The 22,865-nt window shown below is 44.8% G+C and overlaps 1 protein-coding gene across 1 annotated transcript in view; it reads left to right on the top strand.

The window, feature by feature from the left end:
* The window catches only part of LOC139248689 (cystine/glutamate transporter-like), a 249,247-nt gene that overhangs the window by 170,297 nt on the left and 56,085 nt on the right, over positions 1–22,865 (top strand). Inside the window, exons 7-9 of the mRNA XM_070872167.1 lie at positions 13,617–13,740; positions 19,251–19,354; positions 22,305–22,401. Of these exons, the coding sequence (XP_070728268.1) occupies positions 13,617–13,740; positions 19,251–19,354; positions 22,305–22,401 (325 nt within the window). The remainder of the gene's footprint in view (positions 1–13,616; positions 13,741–19,250; positions 19,355–22,304; positions 22,402–22,865) is intronic.

Genomic DNA, 22,865 nt, shown 5'->3' with positions numbered 1-22,865 from the left:
AATTGTTCAGGAAACTAAAGCCCTTCCTCCTACACTAATGCCCCAGCCACGTATTTATCTGACTAGCCTTCCTATTTCTACCCTCACTAGTACGTGGCACTGGCAGTAATCCCGAGATTACCACCTTTGAGGTCCTGGCTTTCAATCTTACTCCTAGCTCCCTAAACTCAGCTTTCGGGACTTCACCCCTCTTTCTACCTATGTCGTTGGTACCAATGTGGACCACAACCACTGGCTGTTCCCCTTCCCTCCCCAGAATTCCCTGCAGTCGCTCAGTGACATCATTGACCCTTGCACCATGGAGGCAACACACCATCCTGATGTCACCTTTGCTGCCACAGAAGCGCCTGTCTGCTCCCCTAACTATTGAATCTCCTATCACTATAGCCCTTCCCGTCTTCTTCCTCCCCCCCTGTGCAGCTGAGCCACCCACGGTGCTGTGGACTTGTCCCTGGCTGCACTCCCCAGAGGTATCACCGCCCTCGCCAGTAGTCAGAATAGAGTACCGGTTGGAGAGCGGGATAGCCTCAGGGGACTCCTGCACTACCTGCCTCGCCATACTCTTGTGTGCGACGGTCACCCATTCCCTATCCTCCTGTACCCTTTTAATCTATGGGGTGACCAACACCTGAAACGAGCTATCCACGTACCTCTCGTTCTCTCGGATGCACCTCAGTGCCTCCAGTCCTCGCTCAAGCTCCGAGACTCGGCGCTCGAGTTGGAGGAGCTGGAGACACTTCCTGCACATATGGTCATCCCCGTTGCGGGAAGCATCCAGGAATTCCCACATGGCACAGGTGTTGCATTCCATTTGAATGAGCTGCCCTGCCATTCCACTAGTTACCCTTAAATTACCCAGCAAAAACACTGACTCCCACTGCACACACTAAACAGCTATTTAGTAATTTATCTTCTTATCTATTAGAACACAAAATCAAAGAGATATACTCACCAGCCAATCAGCCAACCACTTACCAGCTTGGCTGTGACGTCACTTTTTGATTTCTTGTCCCTCCTCCCTGCACTGCTCGCTCACCGACTGCCACTGGGCCTTTGTAGGCCGCTGATCCCGGACTGCCGCTGGGCCTTGGTAGGCCGCTGATCCCGGACTGCCGCTGACGCTGCTCCTCCCCGCACTCTGACGTCACCTCTCGATTTCTCACCCCTCTATCTTTGTCTGCAGCTGGTTGGGCTGGTCTCTGGGCCTCCGTCCTACTCTCACACTCCTTATCAGCTGCTCTAGTGTCAGCACTGGTAGGAAAAACAAGACAAAACAGCACCTGCCACCCCCACTTGCCCGAACTCACCCACTGACCAAACTCACAAATGCCACTCTATGCTGCTGTACTCCGTGCTCTGCACGAGCTGCCTCTTTTTAAACGGACTTCGGGGGGCCGAAATAGGTTATTTGGGAACCGTAGAGCTACTTTATTAATCTTACCTTTGCTGCAATGATGTTGTTCTGATTATCCTGCTCGTGTATCAAGGTGGGTGTCACTGATGTGTGCTTACTGGCACGATGCACCCAGTCTGCATACGTAAGTTACCCCATCTCTGTAATTTGGGACAAGGTCTGGGCCTCTCCATTCCAAAGGACTTAGGGGGGCCGAAATTCAATGTCCCTAGAGGGACCATTAACATGGGTTTTCGGCGGCCGGTCGGAAAAATCAATTGGCTGCCGTCCCCCGGTGTATTGTGTTCCCCCATCGCCACCGCCAGATGCATATTCAGCTCGGGGGCGGCGTGGGGGGGGGAGTTCCCAGCGGTGCGCACTTCTGCCGTAATCAGTGGGGTGAAGCAGTGGTAAAGGGGTCTCAGCCGCGGTGACAGCATCAGGGTACGCACCACTACTAGGCACTTAAAAGAGAGAGTTTTTTTTGGCAGTGACCCCACCAGATTTCTGTGTCGGTCCATTTTGCCGTAGAACGCGATACCGCTGGACGAGGTCAATGGAATATTCCCGCGATCGGGATGATTTTTGGAGGAAAGTTTTGCTTATGTTTTTTACCTGCATTGAACCTGTTGAGTGATGTTCAGAAGTTTTGTGAGAGTTCTGAGGACCTTCAGTTCTCAGTCTTTAGTGGAGGCCTGAAGGCCTCATTCTGTGCTCCAGGGCCTGCTTGGCAAAGTGCAGCCTGAAAAAAAATGGGATCAGCGTTGGCAGCGGAACACCTGGTACATCTGGACAGACGTAGGAGAAGGAGTCGCCGTCAGCAACGTCGAGAGAGGCAGCGAGCAAGGAAGGCAGCAGCTTTGGCTGCCCAACAAAGAGAAGGGCCTACAGATGTGCACAGACCTGCAGCTAGAGAGGGTAGCCCGGAGGAAGATGGCATTAGGAGGAGGGTGAGGTATGCTGACCACCTCTCCTCCCCACCCCACCACCAAATAAGGGGCCAGGAGCATTGCCAGCAACAGCCTCCAGAGGCGCCCGACAATCAGGAGGACCAGCGAGCTGAGCATCATTCAGCTGCCATGGGAGGTGGCCAACATCGAGGTGGCGGAAGGAGGTCCTACCCTAAAAGGGCCTACAGACCTCAGTTCTCCTTCCTCCAGTTCAGTGATGAACAATGCCTGCGAAGGCTCAGATGTCGGAAAGATGTAGTCAGGGAGATCTGCACTGTCCTGCACGAAGATCTCCCGCCTCACACAATGCTGAGGACCGCCCTGACCATTGGGACCAAGGTCACCATCGCGTTGAATATTTATGCCACGGGATCTTTCCAGTCTACCACTCCAGACATTGGTAACATCTCGCAATTTTCCACACATCGGTGAATCCGGCACTCGACAGGAGAAGTGTGCAGTGCATCTCCTTCCCCATGACAAGGGACAAGCTAGTGGAGCGGCAGGCTGGATTTGCCCGAATTGCAGGCTTCCCGAGGGTGCAGGGTGCAATAGACAGCACACACGTTGGGCTGAGGGCGCCACAACATCACCCTGAGATTTTTGTGAACCGTAAGGAGTTCCACTCGCTAAATATCCAGCTCGTGTGTGACCACCAGCATTGGATCCTGGCTGTTGATGTGAGGTACCCAGGAAGCAGCCATGATTCCTTCATTCTGTGCCAGACGAGTATGTCCGCCCTCCTCACCGGCCCAAATCAGGATTGCGGTTGGCTGCTTGAGGACAAGGGATATTCCCTGTCCACTTGGTTGCTCACTCCACTGCAGAACCCCAGGACAGCGACAGAGCATGCCTACAACAACGCTCATTGTGGCACCAGGTGCATCACCGAGCAGTGCATAGGTATCCTTCAGCAGAGATTCTGGTGCTGGACTGGTGGGGGTGGCACCTTGCAGTACTCTCCTCAATGGGTCTCCACATTTGTCGTGGTCTGCTGCATGCTGCACAACCTGGCCCTCATGAGGGGACAGCCGCTGGAGGTCGAGCCAGCAGTACCACCTGATGGTGAGGAGGAGGTGGCGCAGGAGGAGGAGGATCCCCGTCGCAACCCAGCAGGAGAGGTGCAGCTGCATCTCATAGCTGCTAGATTCAGATAATCCCATCCATACATGACACTTCAGCTCCCACTTTCAATAACACCATCACCAAGCTGAGGGAGGTCAGGTCGCTGGTGTGGTGCGACACCGGAAGGCCCCCCACGGCCCGTGGTGGACCCAGCCGTAAACGCAACACTGAGGTGTCTGATGGCATCGAGCTGAGACTGCATGAGAGCAGCCACAGTCTCAATATGGCAGCGGTGTGATGCTCCGTGGCCTGATGCCCAGAGTGCATAAGAGCATTCTGAGCTTCCAGGGCTGCGGCCATCCTCTCCAATCGCGCATCAATGCGCTTGTTCCCTCACGCCTGTGCTAAAATGGCAGCTGCCACATGGCCTGCAGGTTGCGGCATCACAGCTGGATCCGCACGGTCACTCTCGGAGTCCACCATCGCCTGCATACTGGCAATGATGGGCTCCATGGTGTGCGCAGAGCTGTCGACTCTGCGAGAGGCGGACTCCTCCATGCTCCTGACCACTTCCGACAACCTCTCTGGCACCCTTGTCAGTGCCCCCAACATCTGGGAATGCATGGCCTCCACCCTTCATTCGTATGCTGTTACATCAATGGCATCATCTGAGTCCTCGTCGGCAGAACTCCGATGCGGACTCGCCCTCCGGAGAGATGGCACCTGAGGTTGCTGAGCCCCATCACCATATTGCAGCCCGCTAGGCCCCGGTGCAATACCCAGTGCCACCCCACCTATCACGTCTACTACTGCACACCATGCACTCCCACCAGTATCTGAGCTGGCGCGTGTGGATGGAAATAGTCTTGTGTTTGTGCCATCTGTGTCCTCCTCCTCCTCATCTTCCTCACCAGTTGTCTGGATGAGACTGGGAGTCCTGACAATAGTTTCTTCATCACTTGAGGCATCAATCTCATCATCAGTGCTTGTCGAGATTGGAGGGTTTCAATCCACAGGCCTTTGCTTCAGGCCTGCAGCTGGTGAGTCCATTTGTGCTGTGCTGCCACTCGGTGTTTCATCTGCAAGCATAAATGGGAGAAGGACTGCCATGAGGGGGAGGTGAGGGATATACACATGGAGAATGCAACCACCACACTACTGGATAGAAAAGCACAGTAGGCGCTGGCGCATTCAAGTAGCGAGCACATTCAATGACGGCCTCACTTACCAATGCTGCCCACATTGGCATCGCCCGTTCCGCTGCCCACAGGGAGCGTGTCATCTGCAAGCATAAATGGGAGAAGGGCTGCCGTGAGGGGGAGGTGGGGGCTGAAGACATAGAGGATGCAACTAGCAGACTTCCATGAAAGAAAGGAACAGTAGACGATGGCGCATTGAAAGAGAGGGCATTAAAGGAGGGCCTTCACTTACCCACATCGGTGTCAGCATGACCGTCGGCCACAGGGAATGCAGCATGGCCGCCGACCAGCGCCTGAGCCCTCTCCTCCAGAGATGTGAGGACCTGCGTGTCTGCTATTGCCACCACCGCTCCTCCTTTGCTCGCCCCTATTGTTAGCCAGTTTGGCCTACAAAAGAAAGCATGGTTGGTGAGTACGACTGTGATGATGCATCAGAATTGAGTGTTTGTGCCTGACATGCAGCTTGAAGTGTGAGAGGAAAGGGAGCCTACTTTGCAAGAACACACACATATATGTTTAGTGAGTTGGTCTTACCACAGGTAAAGGGTAAACAGCCAGATAGGGAATGGAAGACCAACAGGAAGAGCAGTGCAAGGAAGGTAGTGCAGGGGTCCCCTGTGGTCATCCCCCTGCAAAACAGATACGCCGCTTTGGGTACTGTTGAGAGGGATGACTCATCAGGAGAGGACAGCAGCAGCCAAGTTCATGGCACCGTGGGTGGCTCTGCTGCACAGGAGGGCAGAAAAAAGAGAGAGAGCGATAGTGATAGGGGATTCAATTGTAAGGGGAATAGATAGGCGTTTCTGCGGCCGCACCCGCGACTCCAGGATGGTATGTTGCCTCCCTGGTGCAAGGGTGAAGGATGTCTCGGAGTGGGTGCAGAGCATTCTGAAAAGGGAGGGTGAACAGCCAGTTGTCGTGGTGCATATAGGTACCAACGATATAGGTAAAAAACGGGATGAGGTCCTACAAGATGAATTTAGGGAGTTAGGAGCTAAATTAAAAAGTAGGACCTCAAAAGTAGTAATCTCAGGATTGCTACCAGTGCCACGTGCTAATCAGAGTAGGAATCGCAGGATAGCATAGCTCAGATGAATATGTGGCTTAAGGAGTGGTGCAGAAGGGAGGGATTCAAATTCCTGGGATATTGGAACCGGTTCTTGGGGAGGTGGGACCAGTACAAACCAGACAGTCTGCACCTGGACAGGATCGAAACCAATGTCCGAGGGGGAGTGTCTGCTCGTACTGTTGGGGAGGAGTTAAACTAATATGGCAGGTGGTTGGGAACCTATGCAGGGAGACAGAGGGAAGTAGAATGGGGGCAGAAGCAAAAGATGGAAAGAAGAAAAGTCAAGGTGGAGGGCAGAGAAACCCAAGGCAAAAAGCAAAAAGAGCCACATTGCAGCAAAATTCTAAAGGTGTAAAGTGTGTTAGAAAGACAAGCCTGAAGGCTCAGTGCCTCAGTGCGAGGAATATTTGGAATAAGGTGGATGAATTAACTGCACAGATAGCAGTTAACGGGTATGATGTAATTGGCATCGCGGAGACATGGCCCCAGGGTGACCAAGGCTGGGAACTCAACATCCAGGGGAATTCAACATTTAGGAAGGATAGACTGAAAGGAAAAGGAGGAAATTAATGCAATAGTAAGAAAGGACATTAGCTTGGATGATGTGGAATCGGTATGGGTGGAGCTGCGGAATACCAAGGGGCAGAAAACGCTCGTGGGAGTTGTGTACAGACGACCAAACAGTAATAGTAAGGTTGGGGACAGCATCAAACTACAAATTAGGGATGCATGCAATAAAGGTACAGCAGTTATCATGGGTGACTTTAATCTACATTTCATTGGGCTAGCCAAACTAGTAGCAATGCGGTGGAGGAGGATTTCCTGGAGTGTATTAGGGATGGTTTTCGAAACCAATATGTCGAGGAACTAACCAGGGAGCTGCCCATCCTAGACTGGGTGATGTGTAATGAAAAAGGACTAATTAGCAATCTTGTTGTGCGAGACCCCTTGGGGAAGAGTTGCCATAACATGGTAGAATTCTTTATTAAGATGGAGAGTAATACAGTTAATTCAGAAACTAGGGTCCTGAATTGAAGGAAAGGTAACTTCGATGGTTTAAGTCGTAAATTGGCAAGAATAGACTGGCAAATGATACTTAAAGGGTTGATGGTGGATAGGCAATGGCAAACATTTAAAGATCACATGGATGAACTTCAGCAATTGTACATCCCTGTCTGGAGTAAAAATAAAATGGGGAAGGTGGCTGAACTGTGGCTAACAAGGGAAATTAAGGATAGTGTTAAATCCAAGGAAGAGGCATATAAATTGGCCAGAAAAAGCAGCAAACCTGAGGACTGGGAGCAATTTAGAACTCAGCAGAGGAGGACAAAGGGTTTAATTAAGAGGGTGGGAATAGAATATGAGAAGAAGCTTGCCGGTAACATAAAAACTGACTGCAAAAGCTTCTATAGGTATGTGAAGAGAAAAAGATTAGTGAAGACAAACGTAGGTCCCTTGCAGTCGTATTCAGGTGAATTTATAATGGGGAACAAAGAAATGGCAGACCAATTGAACAAATACTTTGGTTCTGTCTTCATTAAGGAAGACAGAAATAACCTTCCGGAAGTACTAGGGGACCGAGGTTCTAGTGAGAAGGAGGAACTGAAGGATATCCGTATTAGGCGGGAAATTATGTTACAGAAATTGATGGGATTGAAGGCCGATAAATCCCCGGGGCCTGATAGTCTGCATCGCAGAGTACTTAAGGAAGTGGCCATAGAAATAGTGGATGCATTGGTGATCATTTTCGAACAGTCTGTCGACTCATGATCAGTTCCTATGGACTGGAGGATAGCTAATGTAACACCACTTTTTAAAAAGGGAAGCAGAGAGAAAGCGGATAACAATAGACCGGTTAGCCTGAAATCAGTGGTGGGGAAAATGTTGGAATCAATTATTAAGGATGAAATAGCAGCGCATTTGGAAAGCAATGATAGGATCGGTCCAACTCAGCATGGATTTACGAAGGGGAAATCGTCCTTGAAAAATCTTCTAGAATTTTTTGAGGATGTAACTAGTAGAGTGGACAAGTGAGAACCTGTGGATGTGGTGTATTTGGACTTTCAAAAGGTCCCACACAAAAGATTGGTGTGCAAAATCAAAGTCCATGATATTGGGGGTAATATACTGACGTGGATAGAGAACTGGTTGGCAGACAGGAAGCAGAGAGTCGGGATAAATGGGTCCTTTTCAGAATGGCAGGCAGTGACTAGTGGAGTGACGCAGGGCTCAGTGCTGGGACCCCAGCTCTTTACAATATACATCAATGATTTAGATGAAGGAATTGAGTGTAGTATCTCCAAGTTTGCAGATGACACTCAGCTGGGTGGCGGTGTGAGCTGTGAGGGGGATGCTAAAAGGCTGCACGGTGACTTAGACAGGTTAGGTGAGTGGGCAAATGCATGGCAGATGCAGTATAATGTGGATAATTGTGAGGTTATCCACTTTGGGGGCAAAAACGCGAAGACAGAATATTATCTGAATGGTGGCAGATTAGGAAAAAGGGAGGTACAACGAGACCTGGTTGTCATGGTTCATCAGTCATTGAAAGTTGGCATACAGGTACAGCAGGTGGTAAAGAAGGCAAATTATATGTTGGCCTTCATAGCTAGGGGATTTGAGTATAGGAGCAGGGAGGATTTACTGCAGTTGTACAGGGCCTTGGTGAGGCCTCAACTGGAATATTGTGTTCAATTTTGGTCTCCTAATCTGAGGAAGGACATTGTTGCTATTGAGGGAGTGCAGCAAAGGTTCACCAGACTGATTCCCGGGATGGCAGGACTGACATATGAGGAGAGACTGGATCAACTGGGCCTTTATACATTGGAGTTTAGAAGGATGAGAGGGGATCTCATAGGAACATACAAGATTCCGATGGGACGGGACAGGTTAGATGCGGGTAGATTGTTCCCGATGTTGGGGAAGTCCAGAACCAGGGGACACAGTCTTAGGATAATGGGTAGGCCATTTAGGACTGAGATGAGGAGAAACTTCTTCACTCTGAGAGTTGTTAATCTATGGAATTCCCTGTCGCAGAGAGTTGTTGATGCCAGTTCATTGGATATATTCAAGAGGGAGTTAGATATGGCCCTTAGGGCTAAGGGGATCAAGGGGTATGGAGAGAAAGCAGAAAAGGGGTACTGAGGGACTCACTTTCATAAGCCGGATGCTGTCGTGGAATCTCTTCCTGCACTGCACTGGCGTCCTCTGATATATCGAGGTGCCTGACACCCCCTGTGCTATCTCATTCCACGCATTATTTATGACTTGTCTGCTTGGTCTCCCCACGTCTGGAAACATCACTGGCCGTCTACCCTCCACATCTTGCATCAGGGTCTCCAGCTCCACATCGGTAAACCTATTCACCCTGCCTCCTCCTCTCACGCCATTCATCCCTCAATCCAATCCTTCCATCCTCAGGGCCAGGGAGCAGCTGGCTCGTTAGAAACACGTACCTGCATGCTGAATTTCTCCGTGGGAATTCCGCTCCAATTAAGATGGCCACACCGCTGATAAATGCACTTTGGAAGGGTTCCTTAGCGCTGGAACCCACTTTTCGACTTTTGGAGCTGCATATGGATTGGGCCACCGGCAAAAAAATTTTGCCGATAATAACCCCAAAAAGTCAAAAGGAGGGCCAGATTTCCAGCGTTGCTGAATTTCAGCCCCAGGGTCTGCTACACCACTCTTCCACCAGCAGTGTAAACCTATGATTCTGTGATTGATATCAGCTCAATTTTTTTAACTAGCAAAAGCAAATTGATTGAATTAGTAGCAATAATCAAAAATCTAGAAACTTCTTTCATTGTTGTTGTACCACTGCTTTCTTGCCAATATGAAACATTTTCAGGTGTTGATTGGTGAGAAAGTAGCAGCTTCACTTCAGACTCAGAACCCAATCGGATTCCCAAATATACTGAGGCTAAGTAATGTGAGAACACCCATATAAGGTAATTTTACACAGCTTGCACTTTGCACTGGGTCTCGTATAACTCCAATCCAATGCAAAAACATCTTTTTTGGAATGTTCCATTGTACCTCTATCCCTAATGCTAACCCATCAGTAAGAAAACCTATTCAGCTTTGGGGACTTGCAGTAATTGTGGCAATATGTAAGAAGTTGATCAAGTGGATTCTGGACACATGACTATAACTTATCCATCGCTTAACCATATTGGCCAAGGTTTTCCACTGCTGCATTCACCAGATTACACTTTCACCCAAAAGATAAATGGACAGTAAATCGCGGTATGGCAAGCACAGAAAGCCCCGGCCTTTATGTCTTCCTGAATTGTGCAATGATTTGTGTTCAAGCCCATGCAAGTTCAAAGTGTTTAATCATTTTTCAAAAGTACACTACTATAGTTAAGCATATAAAAGTTCCCAGCTATTTACTCTGCCTAAGCTCTATGATGAGCATATTCAGTGTCCTGTTGGACTCTGAGGTGAGCTTCATACTCCACATCTAGTTCATTTCTAAGGCTGCCTATTTCCAAAATCAAAATACTACAGCTGCTGGAAATCTGAAATAAAAACAGAAAATGCTGGAAACACTCGGGAGGTCAGGTAGCATCTGTAGAGAGAGAAACCAAGTTAATGTTTCAGATCGATGATCTTTGGTTAGCTGGCCTATTTCCACCTCTGTGATGCTCCCCACCTCTGTGCTCACTCGACCCCTACAACAACTGAAACCCTAGTGTAAAACTCAGAGCATGAATTTTCCTGTGCTCGTCTTCAAACTATACCCGACACACATTGGCCTCCTATTCCATGCTAATTCCACGTTGACTATTATCCCTGTTTTCATGTACCTTTACCGACTCCCCATCTCCAAACACATGGTTTTCAAAATCCTCGTGCTTGTTTACACATCCCTGCAAGGCTTTGCTCCATCCTACTTTTGCAACTTCCTCCATCTCTACATCCCAGCATGCAACTCTCTGCTTCGCCATCAGTTGTCTCTGAACTTCTCTGCCTTTTTATATCTCTCCCCTCCTTCAAATTCCTCCACACAAGCATTCCAACTGCCATCTCGCTGTCTCATCTCCCAATTCAAGCTCGGTGTCCTATTCTCCCAGTGAAGCATTTGGAAATACTATTGAAACAACCTGAATCTGAGCCAAGCCAGCAAACGCTCAGGTTTAATTTGTTCAATCTAACCTCTGTAGCCTGATTTTAACTCGGGGTGAGATTCGAGCAGATGGGGGCCCAGGAGGAGCAGCATAAACCCCCAACCTCAGCAGTGATTTTAAATCTCAAGCCTTATTGTTATGCCGCTGGTCAGTTGCCCACTTAAAACCAGCGGGCCGAACGTTGGGTGGCAGGGGTCCGCTGGCTGGAACTGAAGGTAAGCCGTAGGCAGGAGATATCGAGAGAATCTCAAGATTGGGAGGGAGGGAAACCTGCGGCAGCAGGGGCCTAAACCTTTCTTCTCTGGCCCGGAGGAGCACTCCTACTCCTCCTGGCCGCACAAGGAAATTTTTTTTAAAGTGTAAAGACTTACCGATTTGGGCCTCACCTGGCTGGAAAGTTACAATGGTGTCCCCACTCAGACCTCTTGTTAAAATAGCAGTCGGGCACCGACGATGTCATCAAAGCCCAATCTGCATGTTAAAAGAAGATGGTTTCTGACAGATGTCCTTCCCACCTGCTTAGAACAGCAGGTTAAAATTAAAGACTGTTGAAAGGGTGGCGGGACAATGGCGTGTAAGCCTCCTGGCTAAACTTAACTGCCCACCTATCTGGTTTCCGCTCGGCGGACAGGATTCAAATTGCCCCTTATAATTCTGAGGTGGGTGCTGAGATTTGTGATTCTGTTTAATGTCCCCCAATTTGATAAAGTATTCATGCTGTATTTATGTGGAGATCCATTCAGCCATTGATTCTCACAGGTGGAATAAAATAATTTGAATAGCAAGCTTATAATAATTTGAACGTCAGAATTCTGCTTCACTTGTTATTTTGGTAAGGCTTCAAGCTGAATAATTAGAGATCTTTGAGAGTTCAGTGCCAATTCTGTTCCCCAGGCACTCAAATAATCTTGATTGTCAACGATCAAAATAATATGAGTAATTTCATGGAATATATTTCCACATATACGCTGACGACTCCCAGCTCTTCACTACCTCACCATCACTACCTCACCACCACTTCTCTCGACCCCTCCACAGTCTCTAAATATCCAGTACTCGATAAGCAGAAATTTTCTTCAATGAAAAATTGGGAAGACTGAAATCACAGACTCCATCCCTCTCCCTAGCATCCGTCTGAGGCTGAACCAGACTGTTCGCAACCTTAGTGTCATATTTGACCCTGAATTTAGCTTCCGACCACATATCTGCGGCACAACTATAACTGCCTATTTCCACCTCCATAACATTGCCCGTCTCCACCACTGCCTCAGCTCATTTGCTACTAAAACCCTCATCCATGCCTTTGTTACCTCCAGACTTGACTACTCCAATGCACTCTAAGCTGGCCACCCACCTTCTACTGTACGTAAATTTGAGGTCATCCAAAATTCGGCAGCCCGCGTCCTAACTCGCACCAAGTTCCATTCACCCATTACCCCGTGCCCGCTGACATCTCTTGGCTCCCTGTTAAGCAACGCCTCGATTTCAAAATTCTCATTCTTGTTTACAAATCCCTCCATGGCCTCATCCCTCCCGATCTCTGTAATCTCCTTCAGTCTCAAAATCTCCTGAGATACCTGCACTCCTCAAATTCTGCCCTCTTGAGAATGCCGGATTATAACTGCTCAAACTTCGGTGGCCATGCCTTCAGCTGCTTCAGCCCTAAGCTCTGGAACTCCCTCCCTAAACCTCTCTACCTCTCTTTCCTCTTTTAAGACACTCCTTCAAACCTACCTCTTTGACCAAGCTTTTGGTCATCTGCCATAATTTCTTCTTATGTGGCTCAGTGTCAAATATTTGTCTTATAACACTCCCTTGAAGCACCTTGGGACGTTTTACTACGTTAAAGGCGCTATATAAATACAAATTGTTATTTTGTTGTTGAATAAAATAAAAGATGAAATTTGCAGTCAGATAGATGACCATTTAATCAGCATAATAAGTCGAAGTACACCTCGAAGTTCAATGAGGTAATGTGTGAGACAGACATAGAATGAGAATCATCATCTACTAGGATATTCGGACAAGTGAAGTTACATTTCCTGTTTGAAAAAATTCTCATCAGGTTTCTTCGGTGGTACATACATCTCTGAAATATTGAGCTAGCTGTACAAGAAAGTCAATTTATTCATTGTTTCCCAGTAATGTACAAGGCAACAGAAGGAAATAAATTAGCATAGTGGGTACAAGCACTCATAAACAGGCATTTAATTACAACAAACCTTTTAAGAAACTGATAAAATCATTGCTTATAAACATCTGTAACAATGATTATAATGCAATGCAATAAATATAACTGATCAGAATACACTGAACACAGATAACAATTGAATGCACACGTTTATAGTACTACTATAATGTATAATATACAACCTAACACATAACAATGATTGCAATACAATTGAACACAAAGTTATTAAAATTATTATAGTACAACTGAATTCACAATGATTATAGTATAACTGAACACATATAATATGATTACAAAACAACTGAATGCACTTAATAATTACAGTATAACTGAAAACATTATAATACATTGAACACAAACCAATTACAATACGATGAGCAATCATTACAATATGGCAGAATACACAAAATCATGAATACAATACAATAGACAAAGATTAATAACATAAACATCTGCTGTGTACAGGATACTTAATTATGTGTATTATTAAAATATAATGGTTTATGCAAATAATAACTCAATGCAGCAATACTTGCTCGAGAAAGCGTGTTTCTTATATAATAGAACTTTAGATTATTCTGTTATTAAAAAATATTCAACTGTATTTTTCGTTCCAGAAATATACCTCTTGCTATCTGCATATCAATGGCAGTTGTCACAGTTGGATATGTATTAACAAATGTAGCCTATTTTGTCGTAATGAGTCCTGAGGAGCTTTTGGCCTCTGAAGCAGTAGCTGTGGTAAGTAATATAAACGTTAGCAGAAGAAATTTACGTGAAAGAGCCCAATGGCATTTTGAAATGTTGGGTAAGCTTCAGTTTACAAATGGCTGCAAACAAATTGGATTACCAGCACTCAGCTGAAATACTCTTCAAACAATGACAGAAGCTGGCTCAGTAAAATGAGACCATATTCAAAATATGTTTGATCCATCTTCCGTGTTTCCTACAGTATAGGGATTGCTATCACCAGCTGCAGTTCATCCAAAAGTACCATGTGAATAAGGTGGGAGGGATTCATCATCATCATAGGCAGTCCCTCGGAATCGAGGAAGATTTGCTTCCACTCTAAAAATGAGACCTTAGGTAGCTGAACAGTCCTATACGAGAACCACAGTCCCTGTCACAGATAGTCTTTGAGGGAAAGAATCTTGGTTCTCTGACAATAAGGTTGGTACTCTGGAAGGATGAGATGAACTAAATCAAAGGCCCTCCTCCATTGTGATGATAGAATAATCCATAAAAGGAAAAGTTTTAAAAACAGAGCTTGGTTGATGTAGCTGGAAGGAGTGATACATCACACTGAGGTGTGGATACTGCAATGGCTGGTGCCCAATGAACTGAAGTACAACAGGCACCTGTTCTCTGATCCTTGAGGCCTATAAGTGTGACCCACTGCAGACAGCACATTCAAAGGGTATGATAGCCTGCACCCAAGTTGGACCCTAGGCTCAATAGGCCCATGGCTTTAATGCAACTGGAGCACTACTCAGGAATTTGGGATGTGTGCGGAAGGGCAGGCCACATTGTTTGAAAAGCAATCCTGGCTACCAGTCTCCCCCCAACACACCTGGCACCCTCAGGAATGATCTTCTTCCTTCTGCCTGGTGTCCCCCACCCCCCCACCAAGCCTACAAAGTTCCCAGCACACAAAAAGCAGCTAGCAGGCCCACACGTCAAATGATATAAATAAGATGATCATGTATTATCCAATGAGATCAATTCATTTGTACGCCGGAGCACACAGCAGCTGCACAGTGCCAGTGTGCTGGGCACAGGGTATGTTGTCGACCCCTGTGGGTCCCCAAGTTCAGCATTATTAGAGGAAAGCACCAAGCTGAAGAAAACTGGAAGGAGAATCACCACGAGACTCTTTCCAGGCAACTGATTACAGAATGGTCTGCTGATACTTGGCCCCTGCTCACTCCATCAGACCAAAAGGTATGCAGCACAAGGAGACTTAAAGAAAGGAAGGGAAGAAGGTACCATTTAACTTATTCCCCAGCTCTCAAAACAAAACTGGAGCTCATCGATTTTATTGGTATTCTACTTCTGTAGAAAGTCAATTTTTTGTTATGAATGATGTGCTCATCAAAATGAAAGAAGTGAGTACTCTTTCTACCTTTGTACCCAGTGTCAGCATTGAGCATTCACAGGTCAGGTATATTATGGATTAGACACAGAATAAAGCTCCCTCCACTCTACTCTAAGTGTGAACTTAACTGAATCTGAAGAAGCACCTAATAAAAACATAGAAAATAAGTGCAGGAGTAGGCCATTCGGCCCTTCTAGCCTGCACCGCCATTCAACTTCAGTACCCCATTCCTGCTTTCTCGCCATACCCCTTGATCCCCCTAGTAGTAAGGACCTCATCTAACTCCTTTTTGAATATATTTAGTGAATTGGCCTCAACAACTTTCTGTGGTAGACCTTTCTGTGACCTTTTCCATCTCTCACACCACTTATCCCTCTGCCCTCTCTAAATGAGATTCCTAGTTATGAGCTGCTGAAATGCAGACAACTTTGACTGTGCTCTCATGCCCTCTTGGGACTAGTTTTAAACTGCCTTGATGTTGCATCCTTATAACTAGTGCAGAGAAGAGACTTTTGTTCCATCTCCTGAAGTGGATTGAAGCCTGCTCACCGTGGTAACGGAGCATTTGGGCACCCAGCTCACAGAAGTACTTTGATATTCTGTGGTGCAGCTGACAAGGCTCCAATTTTTTAAGAAAAACTTCCCAGTTTATGATTCAGTGCTGCAATATGTTCTATTTTGGGACAATGCAATCCTGTGAATTTAATACTTTGTCCCCGCTGAGAGAATCTTCAGGATGGAAATGGAAATATTCAACATAAATAGCATGAAGTGAATACTCAAAGGACAGCTCCCAAATACAGAATTTATTGTGCTCATGAGGAGCATCTAAATAAATCACTTGGAACTTCATCACAAAAGATAATCAGGCCTTCCTCCCTTAAAGAATCAATTCAGAACAGTTTCTTACAGACTATTTGTTTAGATATAGGTAATGGTGTTTTCACATTTATAATGATAGATTATCATCTTTTAAAGGATAACATTTGGCTAGAGAATAGTAAATACATCAAAGTGGTGTTTATCCAGAATATCTAGATAAACAGCCAAGAGACAAATCCCTGCAATGGCTCAGTCAGTTTTATCATTGCGTAGCTAAGCTATACAGACTGGAAATGTCCAAGGTTTGGTCCCCAGTTCATGCTGAGTTAGATGATCTCAGCCACGATAGCATTAAGGATTGACCTCGAGGGAAACTGGTCACGATTCTCACTCCTGATCACTATCCAGCAATCTCTGCTGGTAAATGCAGTCTTGCTACCATTGTACAGGGCTTTGGTGAGATCACACTTAGTGTACCATGCACCGCTTTGGTCTCCTTACCTGAGCAAGGATATACTTGCCTTTGAGGCGGTGCAACAAAGGTTCACTAGATTGATTCCTGGGCTGAGAGGGTTGTCCAATGAGGAGAGATTGTGTAGATTGAGCTTATACTGTCTGGTGGAAATACTACCAACGATGTCTCCGCAAGAACCTACAAATCCCCTGGGAGGACAGATGCACCAACATTAGCATCCTCGACAGGCTAACATCCCCAGCATTGAAGCACTGACCACACTTGATCAGCTCCATTGTGCGAACCACATTGTCTGCATGCTAGACACGAGACTCCCAAAGCAAACGCTCTACTCAGAACTCCTTCACGGCAAACAAGCCAAAGGTGGATAGAGGAAATGTTACAAGGGCACCCTCAAAGCCTCCCTGATAAAGTGCAACACCCCCACCGACACCTGGGAGTCCCTGGCCAAAGACCGCCCTAAGTGGAGGAAGTGCATCCGGAAGGGCGCTGAGCACTTCGAGTCTCATCGCCGAGAGCATGCAGAAATCAAGCACAGGCAACGGAAAGACTGTGCAGCAAACCAGTCCCACCCTCCCTTACCCTCAATGACTATCTGTCCCACCTGTGACAGGGGCTGTGGCTCTCGTATTAGACTGTTCAGCCACCTTAGGTCTCATTTTAAGAGTGGAAGCAAATCTTCCTCGATTCAGAGGGACTGTCTATGATGATGATGAGATTGATACAGCCTATGATGATGATGAGATTGATTCCTGGGATGAAAGGGTTGTCCAATGAGAAGAGATTGAGTAGATTGAGCATATACTCTCTGGAGCTTAGAAGAATGAGAGGTGATCTTATTGAAACATATAAAATTCTGAGGGGGATTGACAGGGTAGATGCTGGGAGGTTATTTTCCCTGGCTGGAGAGGCTAGAACTGGGGGGCATTGTCTCAGGATAAGGGATTGGCTATTTAAGACTGAGATGAGGAAGAATTTCTTCACTTAGAGGGTTGTGAATCTTTGGAATTCTCTACCCCAAAGGGTTGCAGATGCTGACTCATTGAGTATATCCAAGGCCGAGATCGATAGATTTTTGGACTCTAGGGGAATCAAGGGATATGGGGATCAGGCGGGAAAATGGAGTTCAGGTCGAAGATCAGCCATGATCTTATTGAATGGTAGAACAGGCTCGAGGGGCCGTATGACCTACTCCTGCTCCTAAATCTTATGTTCTTATGCACAAAGGACATCAGGTGAAGAGAAGAGTGTGCTTAGTTATAACGCACCCATTGTTGAATAGCTTGTGAACACTTACTGTCAAGGCTCATACATGAATAAGGGCACATGTGAGATACTGGTAGGTGACTATGTTCCATCGAACTAGCAAGATTCAGCAGAGGGGAGGAGAGAAAATTAGTAAAAGACAAGCAACAATTTAGCATTTGTTCAGGTAAAGATGAGTTAATTGATCCATAGTTTATCTGATCATTGCTTTTATAGACAAAACTATGCACTTAAGCAGCGTTTACCAGATTTCTGCCATTTGTTAAGGGTTTCCACCTGTTTTTTGTGGGAGTTATGACAGGAGACCAGGAGAACATCCATAGAATGTACCATTCAATAAGATCATGGTGCATCTTCAACCTCAAGTCCACTTTCCAAGTTTCTGCAATAAACTTAATTTAAGTGTGTTCCTGTTAAGCACGCTGTACGCTGGTCCTGTTGAGAGTGTACCTATTAAGTACATACTTGCTAAGTATATACCTGTTACGAACATGCACCTGTTCAGTGTATGGTTGCTAACAATGTTTGCTGATGATATATTTGCTAAATGTATTGCGGCTTAATTTATATTTGTTAAGTGTACATTGGTTAATTAAGCATACAGCTACTAATTATTACTTGCTGAGACTATGCATGCTAATTATATACCTCTATATCAGTTTATTATAGAGCTTTATTTTGAGTTCAGCCTTCACTCATTTCTATAGATAGAAAGGTAAAACTTCTGTGGAGCCTTTAGAGGAGGTGGAAGTGTAGTGGAGCAAGAGTTTACCTGCTGCTTTGTCCTGCTTCTGACCCCAGGGATGGGGCTATTTAAATATTCAAAGGCATTGCCCGCACCTGTAGCGGCACAACAGAGATGCACACCTCAGTGAGGTGGCAGAGTGCAGAGCAACACTCTGTCATTCTGAAAGGGGGCATCCAGGCTTGAAATGGCACACAGAAAAATGACAGCAAAATGATCCAGAAAATAATCATCATATACTTCAGTCACTGTTTGTTTTTTTCTTTTATATAAGATATTAAAAATCTTCAGGGAATGGAGGGCCACCTTGCTGAAGGTAGTTGTAATGTATTTGCTTCCTGGGTTCTTTGCTTATGAATCTGTAGCAACGTATTGCTATTAAGAACGAGTTGGTTTATTAGCAAAAGGTTTAACAATCACACTACACATTACCAGTTCACCCACCTGGTTCACAACTACCTGCCTCATTGTGAATCCCCTGAACCCAACAGGCTGGGGTTTTCTCGAGTCTTGTAAATATCATGTGACTGGCTAAGCCACTCCCAACTCAACAGCTCTAAAAACCTGTGAGCATACTCACAAGTGCATACATTACAGTAGTCAATCCCTCAGGTTTGGGCCATTTTCTGGGGGGCAGGGGGCGGTTCCGTTGGTCTCCTGCCAGAATTGGGATAACCTCCATAGAATTTCAGGAGCACTATGATTTTTTGTCTTTGTTTAAATTAGTTGTTTTTCTTATTCTTGTGTACATCGAAAGGAAACTTTTAAATTCCAAGTACGATCGTTAATATAATTAGTTAAGTAATTAACTGTGTAACATTGATTTAAACTGCACTCTGATTGATTAGACCTTTGCAGAGCGGTTGCTGGGCAAGTTCTCTGTAGCAGTGCCAATTCTCGTAGCTCTTTCTTGCTTTGGGTCCATGAATGGAGGCATCTTTGCAGTTGCCAGGTAAGAATTCAGTCAATTTGCAGGCTTTGAAAATATGTCAGAAGAGAAGGAAAGAATCAATGTATCCCCCTAAATTGGGAGCGAAGATATTTTTATGTTCACAAAAACAAATGTGCCACTTCACAAAATGTCATATCGTGCATACTTTAAAGCAGCAGGGATCAATGTATATTATACAAGAATGTACCTGAAAAATAAAATGTATTTAAATTTATACGGCCTGGAATTCCATGGGGCTACCACTTTAACTCCGGCAGTAGACCACCGGAAGGCCTATGAAAACCTCAAAAATGACCGTTTTCAGCCTAGTAATGGCAGGACACCTGGTGGGTGGTCTCGCAGAATATCACAGCTAATGTATTTAAATATCAATTGTAAATCATTTCACTATTATCACCATGGTAATATGTTTTGTTTAATCCCCCATTTGTTACCTATTCTCTGCCTGAAGCTTTAGCCTGTCCCCTCACTGCTGCACCCACAGCCCCCCCCACCCGCTCCCTCCTCCCACCACTTGTGCCAGACACCATTCTGAGTGGAAAGGTATCTCACTTCCAGGCTATAATTCTGCCACTCTTGGTTGACAGCTTGAAAGTTCTAGCCCAATGTGACTCATACTCCAACTCCACCTTTTTCTATGTATAGAATTATCCGTCAAGCTGGCACCTTCCAATGACGGCAATTGTCAAGTTCAGGAAACTCAAGCGGAAGCAAACAACAGGCACAGATACATGTCCTATTACTCCATGTCCTTGCATAACTCACAAGAAATTCACTTTTGTAATTTTTTCAAACTGAGGTCACAATCCGTAATGTGATGAGGCATTCACACCACTGGCCTCCTCTGATAGCATATTTTATATTCAACACTTTGAATAAAAATCAGCATTAAAAATGTGAAAACCCTGAAGCCAGTTGGGCTGGGTGATGGCCCCTAAAATTGTTCTCACATGCCGGAGCTCAGGAGATGGAGAATTTAGGAATTCAGCTCCTCCTCTTAAAACTGGACATGGATGACGCTAGCTGGAGAGTCTAAGGAGTCTTTTCTCATCGAGAAATCCTCATTTTGTTTATTTCCTATGTTAATCCATTTAACATTGTTAAGCAATCGTATGGTTTTTAATCACATGGCTAATTGTCAACTCGTTCAAAAACAAGCAGTGGTCTGGCAAGACACATACTTCTGAATTTATTATTTCCATTACATTTCATAGATTGCTTGCTGTTTTGTTAGGAAATATCAATCATTGCTTTAAAATAAAAATGTGAAGAAAGCCTTCTAATACCCTTACCTGCATAGCTAAAAGATTTCAAATAGTATTTAAACTTCCAATGCCCAGGAGTTTTACCAGCACTGGGCCAAATTATTATGCAGAGGTATGCAAATGTGTTTTAGTAATTGTAAAATCAAGATTCTGAGTGAGTATTCAAGCAATTTTACAATGTAGCTTTTATGCTGATTCCACAATAATCTAATGCATATTAGACAGCAAAGTATTCGAATTAGTTAGATATATGGCCAATGCAAGGGTGGTATAGTGATACACTCCACATTCTGCTGAGAAACAATTCAAAATATCAATGACAAGTAGTCCATTGTCATTCCATTTTCATAGTAGTTCAGTTTAGCAAATGTTAATTTGTTTTAAGATTAATCTGACTATAACTTAAAATATTTTAATAATGGATTATCAGTTGAATGGATTAATCTTTTTCCAGAACTTGCTCTTCCATCTATAAAAATAATTCTCCGATTCTTTATCAATTACATCACTCCCTGACCAAAGTCACAAAACTCTACTGTGCAGTATTTTATTGCTAAAAGTTCAAAACCTACATCAATATAATACAATATGCCTTCACTATGCAAGTATAATGTTATACACTACATTCTATACAGGTTTATAAATTTAGCAGTCTACCTAATATAACAATGACACCAGCTAATTTTTCCAAAGAATGTAATTGCCTCTTTACTAAGTTTTCTATTATGACCCATGCAAAAGAAGGAACAAGACCATAAGCATTGTGCGGAATCTGTTAGCATAAAGAGCACTTCTTACCAAGGAAAATTAATTCCAATAAAGGAATCACTCTTTATATGACAATACATCTTGATATATCTGCTTATCAATCAGCAACAGTACTAATGAAATATTCTTTATGAAGTATTTGGTATTTCCCCAGTCAGTTAAGAAAGTATGTTCTGCTGCCCTGATTGCTCAGAGTGTTCATGCAGTGAATAGACCTGCTAAAGAGGAAGGTCTGTAGTTCCAATCCATAACCTGTGCTGTGGGCCAATCACAGCCAGGGAAGTGGAAAGGCCAAGCAATTGGCCTCAATGCTCTCTTTAAAATCAGGCTTTAAAAAGCTTCTAAACTACATATTGAGAAGTTTCACTGTCACTCTTCACAGGCTTTTTCCGTCATGATATTCAATACAGCTTCTCATGCATATTAATCTGACCGACCAAGTTAGCTATAACATCCCTTGTACTTTGGGTATTGGCATGTGAGAAAACCTCTTCTTTTAACAATATCTGATAATGCTATAGAAGTAGCAGCAGAATGGAGGGGAAATCAATTGTTCTCCCGAGTGGAGACAGTCAAATCATGTTAGAATTTCTTCTGAGGTGTTAAATAAAATTCCTCTATAGTCTGAGAAAAAATGATCAAATGTGAATTTATGCAGTCTGAGTTATTTGTTGTATATTACCCAGAAATAAGTGAGGTAGATGAGATAAAGGAGATTGCAAGTGACATATTTAAGGTATACTTGTTAATGTCTGGTGATAAATAATTGCTTTAAAAAGAGAGCATATAATGTCACTAACTTCTATCAGTCTGTGTGGACTCCTAGATATTACATTGGCATTTGCTAGAATAGAGAGCATGCAAGAAACGCGTTGCATTGCTGGGACGTAATCTGTTGCATCTCTTTAATCAAATAGAATGTTTTTTGTTGCTTCACGAGAGGGTCACCTTCCAGAAATTCTGTCCATGATCCATGTTCGTAAACATACACCTCTTCCTGCTGTTATTGTGTTGGTAAGGAAGCATTTCAAGGCATTTAAGTGTGTATTCATCTGACTTCCAATCTCTTTGTTTTCAATTTCACATCATAAAGAGGCTTTTCATGCACAGATATTAGTTTTCTATTTCGAACTGTGGGTTATTGTTTTTCACTGAATTTTCACATATTCTAGCAATTGACTTGACAAAGCTGAGATAGAGAAATGTGGAAAGTGCACAAGTATCAAGAGCTTGTTGAAAAATACCAGTGTGTATCTTCCATAATTGAGTCTGTTTCCAGTGGGGCTGAAATGGCCCATTTATACTGATCGTCAGATTCAGCAGCAACCGCACAATGGCACAGGCTTTTGCGACTTTAACAGAGGGAAGAACCATTCCGATCAGGAATGGAAAAAGTCCATCTGCAGACAGCCTCAAAGTGGCTGATCTGATGGCTAGAGCCATCATCAGAAATGGTTTTGCTTGGTTGCCACCAATAC

The sequence above is a fragment of the Pristiophorus japonicus genome, chromosome 2 (assembly GCF_044704955.1).
Source record: "Pristiophorus japonicus isolate sPriJap1 chromosome 2, sPriJap1.hap1, whole genome shotgun sequence".
Classification (NCBI taxonomy): domain Eukaryota; kingdom Metazoa; phylum Chordata; class Chondrichthyes; family Pristiophoridae; genus Pristiophorus; species Pristiophorus japonicus.
This window is presented reverse-complemented; position numbering and strand designations above follow the sequence as displayed.